Raw genomic sequence first — 14,933 nt, 5'->3', positions numbered from 1 at the left:
GAGCTGGATGTTGGCAACATTATACATGTTCATTCTTGTTTTTCCTACCTCAGACACTGCATATGGTCTTTATGGCAATGCTGAACAACACAATACGGCTCACTGTACTGCTCCATCAAATCCCAGCCGCTATGTTTAAACATAAAAACTATGATCAATCAAAGATGATGACTGAATGAGTAAACGAGTGATTGATTGATCAATCACTCAACCAATCACTTGCTCAATCAATCAAATATCTCACAATCACATAAAATCTAACTTTTTATAATCTAATTCAATTACATTCAAATCCAATTAACAAAGGTTTTTAGGGACATGTGACTCTGAATGCTCTGTGAGTCTGAATGCTCAAATCATACTTCATTGCTTTTGAAGTTACATGGTGCTTGTACTTCTCAGTGTTAGATATTTGTGATAAGAACAGCACAAAGCCAACATAAAGGCAAGTGCAGGACCATGGACTGTATACATACACTGGAAAACCTCACATAGCTGGAGTATCAGCAGTAAAAGCAGCAGAAATAACATCATCCGCCATCCTCTTCAGTCTTTGCTGGTGTGTTGGTGGTGCTGAACATGTGACTGTTACTTTTTCAGTTTAAACTTCTTTTATTGACATTTTTAGCCCTCACTTCACGTCTACCTAAAGAGAGCAATGCAGAGGTGCTTTAGTCTCTTATTCTGTTTCTCATTTCCTCATCTATACACTCAGCTTCCAAAGGTTCAACGTTCATGCTAATACAGCTATCAGCACCATCGTGCTCATCATTTCATAGATCTCTAACTAGCTGAGTCGAGTCTCTGGCATAACTCAGAGTAACTGCATTTTATAGCTGCACTGCATTCTGAGACTTTGAGCTCAGGAAAGAAGTACTTTGAGCACTTCCATGTTGGATTTCTCATTAATATGACATCGAAAGTTGCTGGAAGCTTGCGAGAAAAGAAGCTCTTGCTCTTTTGTTTTTAGGAGCTAACAGTAAAGCCTGACCGTGATCACTTTGTTTGAGATCAATAACATTTTTTCTCCTATTAATTACCATTGTAACTGCGTTAGCGTTAGTCACAATGTCCCTTTGTGACTCTGTCAATACTGCAGGCAACCTCGAACTTCTCACAGGAATGAAGGAAATACAGCACCAATAACAAATTAGCACCAGAATCACCAAACACATCACAAATATTTCAATATAAATACTGTATATTTAATGTCTTTCAGGATGGTGCATTTCTGTAAATGTGTACCAAACATTTCAGGGATGTAGCAAAGTAGTGAAAAGAAAGTTACCACATTTGCTACAGTAGTGCAAGCCATGATTGCACCTGCCATGTGAACACCTGCCCTGCATCACGCACCTCATCACGCACCTCATCATGCACCTCATCATACTCCCAATTCTCTATCACAGTGTCTACAAAACAGCATGTTTCCTAATACCAGAGCTAAATACTGAAAAATATTTGGTTACATCAAACAGTCCAGCACACACTGCAGAACAAATGAGAGCGGCCTGAAATAAATGTTTACACAGACAGGAAACTCTATACAGTACTGAGTGTTTGACCTTGGTATTGGATCACATACAGCTCTCACTGAGGAGACCCTGAGAGGCAGAATTAATCTGTGACCTCTCCACTGCTACCTGGCCACTCACCAGGTCTGAGTGAGAAAGCATCTGTGCTGCTTCGTTAAGTCATAGCCATATGTCAGGGCCAGATAAACATTCTGAGGGATTTACTTAACGCCTTTCTGTGGTAAGCTCTTTAGATAATAAGATAGAAAGTGATTTTGGAAGGAATAGAGCGACTGGCTACAGTTCAGGCCAGGGGTTTTGAGTACAATTTCATGCAGTAATGTCAGCACAATCACTTTTTACTCGGCAGCAATCTGCTCTGCCTACGCAGGCTTGAGTGGAAAGAGCCATAAAAGGAAACTCATCACACCTATGCATCTGTTCATGTGCGTGCATGATTATCTGATGTGTAAATTAGCATGCTGTGGTGGGATCAGAGTCGTGAGTGTGTGGGGTCTGTGATGGAAGGAGGTGGAAAAGTGGTGAGAATTTAAATTAAAATTAAGTGCACAGTGTTATTTGAGTGGTAATGTCACAGGATCCAGTACCTGTGTAGATGCTGGCGTTGGAGGCGGGGATCCCGAACTGCGACTCGATGAATTTGGGGATGAAGGTGATGAAAGCGGTGACGATGGCACTCTCGGCCGTGTAGGAGAGACTCACAAACAGGAAGGTCATGTTGCTCAGGATCCTCACGGCCGCCTTGGGGAGCTCTGCGAGAGAAACAAGAGCGTCAGGCATACTGCTGAGCCTCATTAGTCGACTCTACAGAGCTGTATCCGTTCCCTCATGTCCCCTTGCACTTGCATTTCATCTTTTCTGTCTCTCAGTATTTCCACTGAATCAAATGCGCAAGCTGGACTGCAGGAGACTAAGAAACTGGATTTTACGAAAAGAGCTGAAATAAAGATTCTGAATTTGTTAAGAAAGGGATTTAAAGTTCTACCTAAGCTTAACCCCACCCACTTTACATTGAAAGCAAAAGAGTCAATATAACATTGGAAAGTCACCAATTATTAATGCTGTTTCTTGTACTTGCAGGACCTAACAACCATAGCGCAATCACATATTTAGGCTTTATGTAAGGCATAAAACACAACACAGCACGTAATTATAGGAAAATAATAAATAAGAGGGTAGTGTAAAAATTTTTTTCTTAATTAAAGAACACCATATTGTATGTTTTATCCTTTTATAGTTACATTTAATGCTAAGCTTTCCATGTTGGAAAAGAGAAAGTTGCAGCTTTTCCTCTGACTGTTACAAAGAGGCTCCTTTCATAAATACTAAATATCTCCTCAAGGAAAACTTCACCATATTAACAATTACACAGGGATTTTTTTTTTTAAATATTTCCTTCATGTGGAGCCATACAAGTCCCTGTGTGAGTTATTACTATACAAATGATAATGTATTAAAGAACAAGAGCATTAACTTAATCCAGTGAATGCAGCTGCACTACTGTTGTAGAAAATTAATCAACACCTCCTGACCAGTTAGAATATAAATAAATATAAATAAAAATCATTTCCCCTAGAAATATAATACTGAATTCAATAGAAACATAAGCTTCATTACTAAATATAAAAATAGTGCAGACACACATGGCAGGCAGGTGATAAAAGGGATTTAAAAACTATATTCATGTTTAAGGCCCAAATCGTAACCTGATAAAAAGGGATTTAGCTTGAAACATCACTTTTACAGGATCAATACCATTTTTTCCACCATAGTCCACCATGGTGCATGGTGACATTTTTTTAAAAATAACAAATCTTATTTTTTAAAATTTCACATAAATCCGAACACTTCAAATGCATATCACGAAAGCACAAGCAGTGAGAGGATGAGAGGACGCACGGGATCTGCTCATGCTGACAGTCCTTTTACTGCAGTTGTTCATCTTATGATTTAGTATCTGCCATATAAATAACTCCACTCATAACACAGAGCAGAAACACGATATTTTCAGCGGTGAGAAATGATGGAAAGAATACAAGCCCAGATCATGTGTCGGGAATTTTATTTGAGTAGATGGCCGTTATTTGATTTGTGCTCTAATAAACAACTTATGAACATACACTAGATCAGAACAAACTGTGGATATACAGATAATTAATTTACTTGATGTGTCACGCCTTAATGATGTTCTGTTGGAGCCTGAGGTGCTGTTCAACTCGATAATGTTTGATCTTCAACATGATAACACAGTTATAACACATCGTAGCAGTTCTATGATTATAAATCTCCTCATCAACAGCAATGCTTCATTGCTCTAGGTTTAAACACTTTCAGAAGCATATCATCGTGGTCGACGAGCTCGCTTACTAATTAGCAGGTTTGTGCCCTCCGGTTACCATGGTAATCTGCAGGATTTTCATTTGTTCCTGAATCCCAACTCACCATCAGACAGAGTGCATTGCCTTTCTGAAGGCTTTACCTAGTAATTAATTTATATAAAATTTTTTTTAAAAAAGCCTGCAAATACATCATAAATCCACAGAATTAGCTCTTGAGGACTTTGCGAGGTTGTCAAGTGGGCAGAGAATGCTGTAGGCTGTGGAGGGAGGTTAAACTGAAAACACTTTTACAGGGAGCTTGAGGCTTTTCTGCCCCAGTAATGCTAATTGGGTCTGACGGTGGTAAATGTATGTGAGAATATGAGTAGTTTCTACTGAAACACAGCCAACTGCAGGCTAATAATTGTGTTTTGGAGGTGTTCAGAAATAATTACAGTGGTGCAGTACATAGACCACATTCTTAATAGCTGCAGAACAACGCAGACAAGTTCACACCAGATTTCAGAATTTCAGAAAACGACCATCTACACGTTGCTTTAATGCTAATGCAATGCCTCAGATATTAAGGAAGGAGAAAAGGCATAAGCATGAAAAAAAACCCCAGATAAATCTACTATCACATGAGCTATCCTGTCAAGACTGTCATTTCATGAAATGTTTGTAACGCTAGGTAGCTAGCTTATATGAGCTAACTTGAATGTTCAGAATCTTCACTACTAACACTAACCAACATAGTTAACATAATATTTGGTTAAATCTTAGCTCTTTGAATGCAATGAAGTCATACTGATATTTTTTTTTTTACATATGTACTGCCACTGAGAGCTAGCTGGCTAATATGAGCTAACCTGACAAGATTTCTAAGAGGATTTTTAAGCTATATTTATAAATGTTCTTAATTGTTTGAACTGCTAATGCTACTTAGCTGGCTACCATAAGGTAACATGACAGGATTTTAAAAAAGTCATATTCATAAATTTTTACAATACTGCTAATGCTAGCTAAGTGGCTAACATGAGCTAACCTGACAGGAATTCTGAGAAGATTTTTAAGTCATTTCATGAATTGATAACACTATGTATATGCCTGACAGGATTCCTTAATAGATTTTAAAGTTAAATAATACATGCTCACAATCTTTACTACTAATGCTATACAGCTGGCTAACATTTCTGTGAGAACTTTAAATCATATTTATAAATGTTCATAATTATTCCTGCTAATACTAGCTAGCTGGCTAACATGAGCTTACCTGACAGAATGAGATGATTATGTTTTTTGCCATATTTATATAGCTAACCTGATACAATCTCTGAGAGAATTTTCCAGTCACATTTCTGAATGTTCATAAAAAAATAAAATAAAATAAAAAAAAATGCATGGAATTATAAGAATGACAGATAATAAGAATGTGCTTTTGTACATTTCATAACACAATTACATACACTAACCCCAATTTGCATATTCAAGACTATATGGTCTATTAATGAGTGCTCAAAAGTTAGTTGATTTCTCAAAGAGTTTCAAAGTCAAACTATAAGAGACAAATATTGGTTGGTTACATAATTTACCTCAGATCATCAATTTATGTCCTCTCTTTGGGGCCCATTTCAAAGTGGCTGTGCCATCGGAAATAAAAAAGCACTAACACAGGAGCAGAGAACAGTGTCGTGTGCTTCAGCAATGCGAAGGCGGCCTCCTGGGAGCTCATTTAGAGGAAAAGCAGGCGGCCTGTTTCACTCCCAGATAACACGGCTGCTATTTATCTGAGAATCTCCCTTCCTACGAGAACTTCCTTCATTTTGGGAAAGCCTCTGCATTACTGCACTGCATATAAAGCACTAGATTTCTGATGACAAGTCAAGGAACCTTCTGTACCTAAAGCAGGGATAAGCCTCATCGGCTCATCCTCCTGAAAGAGACTTACCTTTGATGTCCTTCCCAAAGCCCATGGAAGAGGTCACCGTTTGACCTTTGCTGTTGGATTTCTCCTTCATGACATCATCCTCACTGGTTGCATCATCATCAGTCCCAAGCTTTTTCTTCTTCTTCTTTTTGTGGCGAGGGGGTAGTTTCTTGGGGAAGGTGAACATGGGGAAAATGACCAGCAGCATGGCAATGGCGCACAGCAAAAAGCCGCTCCACCTGAGAAGAAGAGAAAGGAGCTCAGAATGTATTCACTTCTATATTTGCCCCTTATTTTGCTCAGGGCATACAAATAAGAAAAATCTTACCAGTTGCCTACAAAGCGAGGGTCACTCTGATCAATATTAACTATGGTTTTGGGATCCACATAAAAGCCGATGAGAACTCCTCCTAAGAGATACCCAGCCGCAGGACCCAGAGCGCCCATCACATACATGATAGCTGTGAACACACACACAAAATTACCATTCACCATTTAGCCCTTTTATCCACCATAATAATCCTAATTAAGTCTTTAAATGTTCTTTCCACTTCAGTTAATAACTAAGTTACTCATTCATTTGCTCATGCATTAATTTGCTAACCATTAACATAAAGACTCTCTTTTAGCTCTACACAAATCCAGAAAAAACCAACTAATTAAGTACTGCCCTTTTAATTGACATTATGTTTTTCACTGGAAAAAAACATGGTTGGTTTGGTGCTTCTGGGTAAAAAAAAAAAAAAAAAGTTACTGTCAAGACAAAGGAAGCAAGGTCAATTCACTGTCAATCTACTGTCACTGTTTTAAGTGTGTGCACATGCCCTGTCCTGACTTATTTTTATTCATTAGAAGTGAGTACAGCTGTAATGCAATGTGGCTGGAGTAGCAGGTCCTTAAGGATGCAGCCAATCAAAAGGATGAGTATATGCAGACAGGAAGAAAGCCGCAACCACTCAGCCTGTTCATTAGTTTTTGTAATTCAGATGGTTGAATCCAAACCCCACAAAAATAGATTTAGCCATGTCTAATCATTCACCGTTACCTCTCGCCCTTCAGGCCTGCCTGATTCAACCTACTTCCGCACTTGTGACTCACCTTCTGTTGTGGCCAGTCCCACATGGACACCCTACATATTTCCACTTCCCAAAATCCCACTTTATGTCAACCATTGTTTCAGTGGATAATCTCACTTGGATACTGTAAAATTACACCCAAGAGCTTCTGCTGTAATTATAAAGACTGTCATGCACTCATCCATTCACAATATTCACAATATGCTCATACTGAACATCCTTTCAATTTAATACTGTATACCTTTAATCTTCTACATCTATCTACCGTAATGATTAATAATCCCATTATCCGGTGACACCCAGGAGAAGAAAGGTTCCCTTTTGAGTCTGGTTCTTCTCAAGGTTTCTTCCTCATGTCGTCTCAGAGAGTTTCACCTCACCACTGTTGACTCTGGCTTGTTCGTTAGGGATCTAAATCTACATCCAAATTCCTACAACCTGTAAAACTGCTTTGTTTCAGTCTATTGTTAAAAACTCTATACAAATAAAATGTAATTAAATAGCAAACAGTATAACAGTGAGCTCACTATTCAAGTATTGATTACGTTTGGAAAGTCAGTGAGCAAAAATATCAAAAATAAAGAGTCACCTCTTGCAATTATTTGAAGCAGATACAGCAATAGTGTTGTGGTGTGCAACATCAGTTATGCAACATCAAACTCACTTACAGCACTTCAACCAGGTCAACGCTGAATCAGTTAAGAAAGATCCTACAATCCAGCAGTGGAACAACACACACATTAAAGACGATCAGTGGCCCAGCTTGAAAAGGCAATTCAGTCCGATATGAATGTGCACATCATAAATCGGAAAATAATGGCAGTAGCGGGTACTCTGTCCATCATTTTTCTCAAAGGTAAACAATAAAATCACATGCTAGGCTTAAAGCCCATTTCTTTCTATTAAGCTACAAGACAAATTCATTGAAAACCTTTATTTAATAAGCAAGATTTCCTTTAATTACCTAATAGCCTGTGTTATGCACAACTTAACCCTGCATGTTTTTTTTTTTTTATTTTTTATTTTGCTAATATTCTTTAAAACTGTTCTGAACTAATCTGTCAAGATCTGAATTCATTACTTCTTTATAGTATGTTTGTCACACAAACATATGTGGCACTGACTCAACTGAATTTAATTGTTAAGAGAAAAGAATTTCTCTCTGATATGCTGATATCTGTTGTTTAATTCCATGTGGTTGACCGAATATATGTTAAATATGCAAAATTCCCTAATGTACACACATACAAAGCAACTAGATCAGTCTTGTCGCTTGTGTGAATAAGTTGAACTTTTATGTCTCTGCCTACATGTTATAAGCTGGCATGTGATTTATGATGTATAAGAAATTCTCACCCTAATTTTAGGGCACTCCAGGTTGCTGCAGTCCTCAACCACAAACTGCAGGCAGAGCTGACCAAAAGCATGCTGAACTGCACGTGTTGGTCATTGAAAAATGTTGGTCATTTAAAAAAATCTTTGTGAGAATGTTGGGATTGTTAGGATTAGGATGCTCAGTTGGTTCTTTGAAATCATTTACGCTTTACATAAAAACAAATGGTCTAACATAAGTAAGACTGTTCACCTCTGCAGATTCCCTGTGATTTATACAGACAGTGCATCCTTCTCACTTATAAAGATGGATCTCTCTGGTGTTCCCAATGCTCATTTAGGTGAGCTGCATTGGATTAGACTATATTCTACATTAACATATTTTCAGTATGCAAGTGTTGTATTTGCATAGTGTTCATAGACCCATGTGTTACTTCACTGTTAACCTCATTGGGAGTCATAAATATTACTGAAATTATTAATGCACAAAGTAATTGTTAATATATCTCATTTCAAATATTACTTTAAAGGTATATTTGTTCATCATCTGCCAGATCACAGTGGATCCCATGAAAACTGGGTGCAAAGCAGTAACCTTGGAGCTATGAGGTGGCAATGCTACCCAATAGACAACCATGCTGCCTGTCTTTAAAGGTGCTGTTTGTAACTTTTAAAAGTGATTCTAGACCTATAATATTCCTAGAATATAAACGATACATTAGAAAAATGGTGATTCTCAGCACTGTGACACACTCGATCCAACTAGTTTCTTTGTTTCAGGGTTCCGTTTACATTTAATTAGCTCTGCGTGTTGTCCTCAAACCCACAAGGCATAAGTAGTTGTGGAGAAGGAAAGGCTTGTCCATGTTTTCAGTACTTTCATTACTTATAATTAAAAGACTGAAAATAAAAACATGATTTGCAATACTACCATCCAATGAACCTGACTAGTTTTATAAGTTCTACCTTTACAGCTAAAAGGCAATCCTCTACACATGCAGTTTCAACAGGAGTACATCAACGTTTTCACTACTATTACAGTTCATCCTGCAGGCAGCAGGGGGTGCTAAAAATTACAAACTGCCCCTTTAAACGTTGATAAAGATAGGTGCTCTCATCTATTACAACAGGATGTGATCTGAAGTGTTTCATTCATTAAAATCCAGTGCCCATATGACTGTGTACATCTCGACTAATGAATGTATGAATGTTTTGTTTGCAGTCGTGTACTTTTGGACAAAAAGCCTAAAAATTCTAGAAGACTTACAATATTTAATTAAGAAGGCAAGGCAGAATGAGGAAGGTGACATATCACGATATCTTCTGCTTATAACTTTCTCTCTGAACTGAGACATTTCAATGGCATTCAATTTACAGAGAGGCGTGATTATGGATCTGTCCACTGGTCAGAGATGACCACACTTCTGGGCACACTGCATCAGAAGTCTTGGCAGATCCTCAACAGAGGAGACAGCAGGTAGAATTCCCACACTAGAAAATCCACTCCCTGTCTTTCTCTTTTGCTTCCTGTCACGTGCCGGTTTCATTTCATAAGATCACATGCTATAGATGCTGTGTGACTGCTCCGCTTCTTTGAACTCTCTCATCCTCCCATTACACCATGGCACTTCAAAGTCCAGAAAGCTGAAACTCTGACCGAGTCAGATTTTGATGAAACAGGCTAAAAACTTTGCATTGTGCTGCCGGCCCAGAGTCAGCAGAATCACAAACATTGCTTTCTTTATTAGATTTCATTCACTCTGGGCTGTTTATGATAAAACACAAGGGTCATGCACTGTTTTGACCACATGCAAGCCTTATCGGTTTATCTGGCAGCTAATTAAAAATGGAAATCATTATGAAGAAGGGAATATATATTTTCAAAGAGCAGTCTGGGTAAGCATAAATCCTCTTATCCTCTGTACTAAGCAGTGTTCACCATATCAGACTGACTGACATGCTCAGCTCACAATCTCAGTTGTGACATAGTCTAAACTTCCTCCATTTCACTCACTCAAAAGCCATGTGAAAACACACCTTAACTTGATCTTAATTTAAAATCCAGTGCACTTCTGTATTCATACATACAATATACCAGAGCCGGACTGCTGGCTCATTTCATTAACGCTTCAATGCTAATCTAATTTATTGAGAACAAGAAGAGATAATGAGTATTTGTAAGAGCAAAGTGGTCACTGAGGTCTTCTTTACATAACAGCAATTTAACTCTAGAGCTTAATTTTAACACTGGCCATCTCAAATGACAGCGAGGGAGCAAAAACACTGCATTCGCCTGCGAGGATGTTTAATCCACATAACTAACTCAATAGCCGAAGACAGCTGGTGTAAAAGCATAAAAGCAAGTTTAATTGAAGATTCGATTACATGATGAACAGATTTTCATTACAGCGCTGTGAAATTACAGCAATAGACAGAAAGATATAACCATGAAAGCTATAAAATGAGCAAGAAAAAAAAAATGGGCTACTGCAGAGAAGTTTATTGATTAAGTCAGGCAGTATAGAGCTTCGGGGAGAATTTTGCAGCCTCATAAATGTTACAAAACTCCAACACAATACCAACACAATTTGGGAAGTCTCTGTGACCCTTATATAAAACAAAAATGCCCAAACAATACAAATTGGACAGTTTATCTCCAGGGCTAAGCTGAAGGTGCACAATTACATTAAGTGTAATTTCATCAAATGACAGATTCCATATCTACTAAAAGTCTAGACAGCTTAAAAGTGCCACTATTACACCCCATCATATATCTGATACAGGCATCGTTGTTGAGTTATCGAATCTGAATAAGCAGATGATGACTGCACCTCTGCCTGTAATTCAAATGATAGGTTTATATTAATGCACTCATTCCAACATGTTATTATTTCTATAGTAACAGCTCATTCACAAGGACTTGTATGGTGGACGGGCCACATATTCCAAGTTTAATAATAGTAATAACAGATTTTAAAAAATGCTATTTAACAAATAAAACTTTTATGGTGAAGTTTTCTCTTGGGAGATGTTCATAAAACATTTATTGAAGTCTCCAGTGTCTGAGTCTGGAATCTCCAGTATCAGCACTTTGCAAAAGTCAGTAAGTTTTCTGCCAGTTTTCTGCCGCCCTGTTGTCGATCGTTTTCCGATAACAGCATGCCCCATCATGCTTTATTCCTTATAGAAAGGTACTACCTGCTTCAGTTTGTCATGATAATACCATTCTGCGTGGATAAATCAATGAAAGGGTAATATAGCTGAAGGTTCTTCAAAGTGTCCTGCTGTTTGGCCATGGTCCAGAGCCTGGGCTGACGTACACACCCTCAGGAAGGGCGGCAGAGGCACTGGAGTGAGAAATATGCTGGCTATGCAACATTGGATCGTCATAATCAACCACCATCCCCACTAAGGCTCATGCTGTGAATCCCAAATGAGCATCTATCCAGGCCCTTTACACAAAAGACCTTCTCATGAGACACAGGGACACATAAAATTAATGGACAAAGGTCGAGTGTTGCAAAGGCATTGCTTTATAGAGCAGGAATTAATGAAACCTGCAGCGCAAGTTACGACTATGAGAAAAAGAAAATTCCCCAGAGGGTCCAAAAGTGAAGCGAAGGGGAGTAGAAGCTCCAGTTAAAAGCACGAGAGAGAGTGTGATTTTCATCCACAGGACGATGAAACCACAGGCTTCTACGAGATCACACAATGTCAGCATGCCCTTATTTATATATTATTTAACCAATTATCATATATCGCAATATTCAAACTGTGCAACATTATCATCATGTACAAATCTAATTATTTCTTCAGTGGCAAGGAGGCTGCCAGGAGGCAACACTACTGGATATGTTTTCAGTCGAGATAATGTTTGTCCCATTTGGAAAGCATTACAAGGACAGCCTTCTACTAAGGTTTCTTATTTTGGAAAAATTTAAAGGTATAATGCATGCAGACAGGTGCTGGTCAGAGAAAAGAACACATTTACAAGGAGAAATATAATACTGGGGTAGCACAGCTCCAGGGTTTACATTTTGATCCTCCAGTTCAAGCTCGGGTTACTGTCTATGCCCACATTCTTCCCACGTTTCCTCCGGGTTCTCCAGATTCCTCCCACTTCCCAAAAACATGCTGGTAGCTGGACTGGCTATGATACTTTGTCCCTAGGTGTGAATAAGTTTGTGAATATCTGTGCATGGTCCCTTGTAATGGCCTACCATTCCAACTAGGGTGTACTCCTGTCTCAACCCAGTATTCCTAGGACCCTGATCAGAATAAAGTGGTTATTTGCAATTAATGGAAAAATAATGTTGCAAATATACAAGAAGGAGGTGGATGCATGTGCAATATCATCCATTTGTGCAGAAATCTCACAGATGCAGGCACGAGCACATTAGCCTGGTTATCGCGTGCAATGCAAAGACAAACACATGGCGCTGCTGCTTGGATACACGATTTATACCCAGGGGTACATTATGTCCCAATGTCACCAAGAGGCTGGCTAATGACACATGGTGTGGTTAGCCAGGCATCCACAGGGGACAGTGAAAGCACCTTCCATGCATAATAAACTGGGTCCATGATTATAAAAATAATTATGAGAAACTGATGAATTGCTTTCATTTTAGGTCAAAAAAAGGAGCCTGTCTGTACACTCTAGAGTCCACGGTTCTAGAGGTAATTAATATCTATGAAGGACTCAAAGCATACCAATAAAATCCTTTAGTGTCCTCAGAGACTACTATCTTGTGGTATGTTCATTTCATGGCATTTTTCTTTCTGCCCTGTCTTTTGCCTGAAACACAGGCAGTAAAATACAGATGAAAGTTAAATATCCTACCCCAAGCTCTGAAAACACTCAGCACCTGAAATAAATAACAGCTTAAACCATTATGACAAAATACAAGGCTATTCATTGCACAAGTTTCAGACTAAAATGGGACTTGTGTGAAAAAAGAAGCACAGTTTTACTATTAAATAAACTACTCCACTCTACACATAGATATATGTCTGTGTATATCTATGTATATGTACACATAGATATACATAGATAGCTATGTATTATTTATAAACAAAGGTAATATACTGATATGCTGGTATGTTAAAGCAAGTTGCCCAAACAGGAATGTCTGTTTGCAGATCAATTGAACTATGTGACATTTCGGAGAGGCAGGGGTCCGTGAAACAGGGAACAACTGTATTGTCCTGTCCACTTGCTGACACAGCAGTGGCTTCTTCCGACCTTATCTCTTTCCCAGAGCAAGGCCTGATGCAGCATTCCCCATGAACCTGTTCGTCACATGCTTCCAGTCTAATCTGATCAGAGATTCGGACACAGCCTCATTTTTTTAGTCCTACATCTCTTGTGTAGGAACTGAGTGGAGATCTATCTAGAAAGATATTTTAATTCACAGGCTGGCTGATCCATTTTCATAGCAAAAGCAGTATGAGCACAAATAATCCAACTTCTGAGACTCTACAACAATCCAAGAAGATACAGAATCTGAAAAAGCAACTCTGAAAAGTCTATTCAACACATATGTATTTTCTTCCCATTAACACCACCCATGGTTTTGGGAAGCAGTGAAATTAGTATGGTGCCCAGAATAGAGCCTTGGGGAACTCCACAGATGTAAACAGATGAGAAATCTTCCCTAAGACCACATTCATCACTCAGGAGTCAGATGTCTCTAATAGATTCTCATATTAGTAAGCCTCACCTGAGGCATGAGTGCACAGAAAGCTCTGATCATTTCAGAGGGGAGTTTGTTTCCCCCCAAGCAGGTGTGACTTTGAGGCTAATGAGTTGCACAGTGGGCACCGGGGCCTCCCAGTCCAAAAAGCTGCAGTGATCCATCAGACAAAGACAGCAGAGTAGCTGACACAGGAGAGAGACAGAGAGTGAGAGAAAGAGATACCATTTACTGATTTCCACAGCTAACTCAGTTCTCGTATACTGGAAGTCAACATACTTAACTAAAGCAGAAGAACTTCAGAAGGGCCCCATATATAGGAATGCATGCCAGATAAGGGACTAATCCAAATAACAGATTAGTATTATACTTAATACAATGATTGTTACGCTGTTTTCATACTTTCACATGTTTTTTTACACTTGTGTTTGTACGACCGGTAAAGTATGAACGCTGTTTTCAAGCATGGAAGCCGTCCAGAGAACTGATCCCTGGTCATCTTAATAACACTGGTGGTGCAGTCTGCATCAGGTGTTGAAGCTATCCACGCTTGGCTCTGCACGCTAATGTCACTTTACTTCCTGTTTCAAGTTTCATGATGCCAGGGAAAGGGTTATTATGGTCATTGATATATAAAACCAGACTGGAGCACTGTGGCTCCCCTTTCTGGTGCAAATGCTTGCACTGAGAGAACTGTGAAAAACCAGTGTCTTGTGGGGGCTTGAGTGGCTAAAACTCCTCTAATACAAGAACAGCTTCTTCTTCGACAGGTAATTCTGCACAGTGACATACCATGCATTCAAAAATACTGGTCGCCACTTGTGTGTTGGTACCAAAGGAAAGTAATAAATGAGAAAAACACCTAGTGCCAACCATTTTGCAAACCTACATGCACGAAAGTGACATATGGAACCAGGCAATTTATCCATAGTTTGGAAAGAATTCACTTTCACAGTAGGCGAGCCAAAAATCTTTGTGATTTTGTGTAACTCAGTATCAGAAGGGATTACATACATTTTCACTAATAAAAGTTTTGTACTTAATTCCTT

General features: G+C 38.8%; 1 protein-coding gene across 2 annotated transcripts in view; it reads right to left on the bottom strand.

The window, feature by feature from the left end:
- LOC113541353 (solute carrier organic anion transporter family member 5A1) overlaps positions 1-14,933 on the bottom strand; it is a 47,163-nt gene that overhangs the window by 12,369 nt on the left and 19,861 nt on the right. For both annotated transcript variants that reach the window (XM_026938283.3, XM_053227863.1), the window contains 3 exons: positions 6,109-6,241; positions 5,802-6,019; positions 2,123-2,287 (listed from right to left, as the gene is read on the bottom strand). In XM_026938283.3, the coding sequence (XP_026794084.1) occupies positions 2,123-2,287; positions 5,802-6,019; positions 6,109-6,241 (516 nt within the window). The remainder of the gene's footprint in view (positions 1-2,122; positions 2,288-5,801; positions 6,020-6,108; positions 6,242-14,933) is intronic.

The sequence above is a fragment of the Pangasianodon hypophthalmus genome, chromosome 22, assembly GCF_027358585.1.
Source record: "Pangasianodon hypophthalmus isolate fPanHyp1 chromosome 22, fPanHyp1.pri, whole genome shotgun sequence".
Lineage (NCBI taxonomy): Eukaryota > Metazoa > Chordata > Actinopteri > Siluriformes > Pangasiidae > Pangasianodon > Pangasianodon hypophthalmus.
Note: the sequence above shows the minus strand (reverse complement) of the source record. Positions and strands in the feature narration are given on the sequence as shown.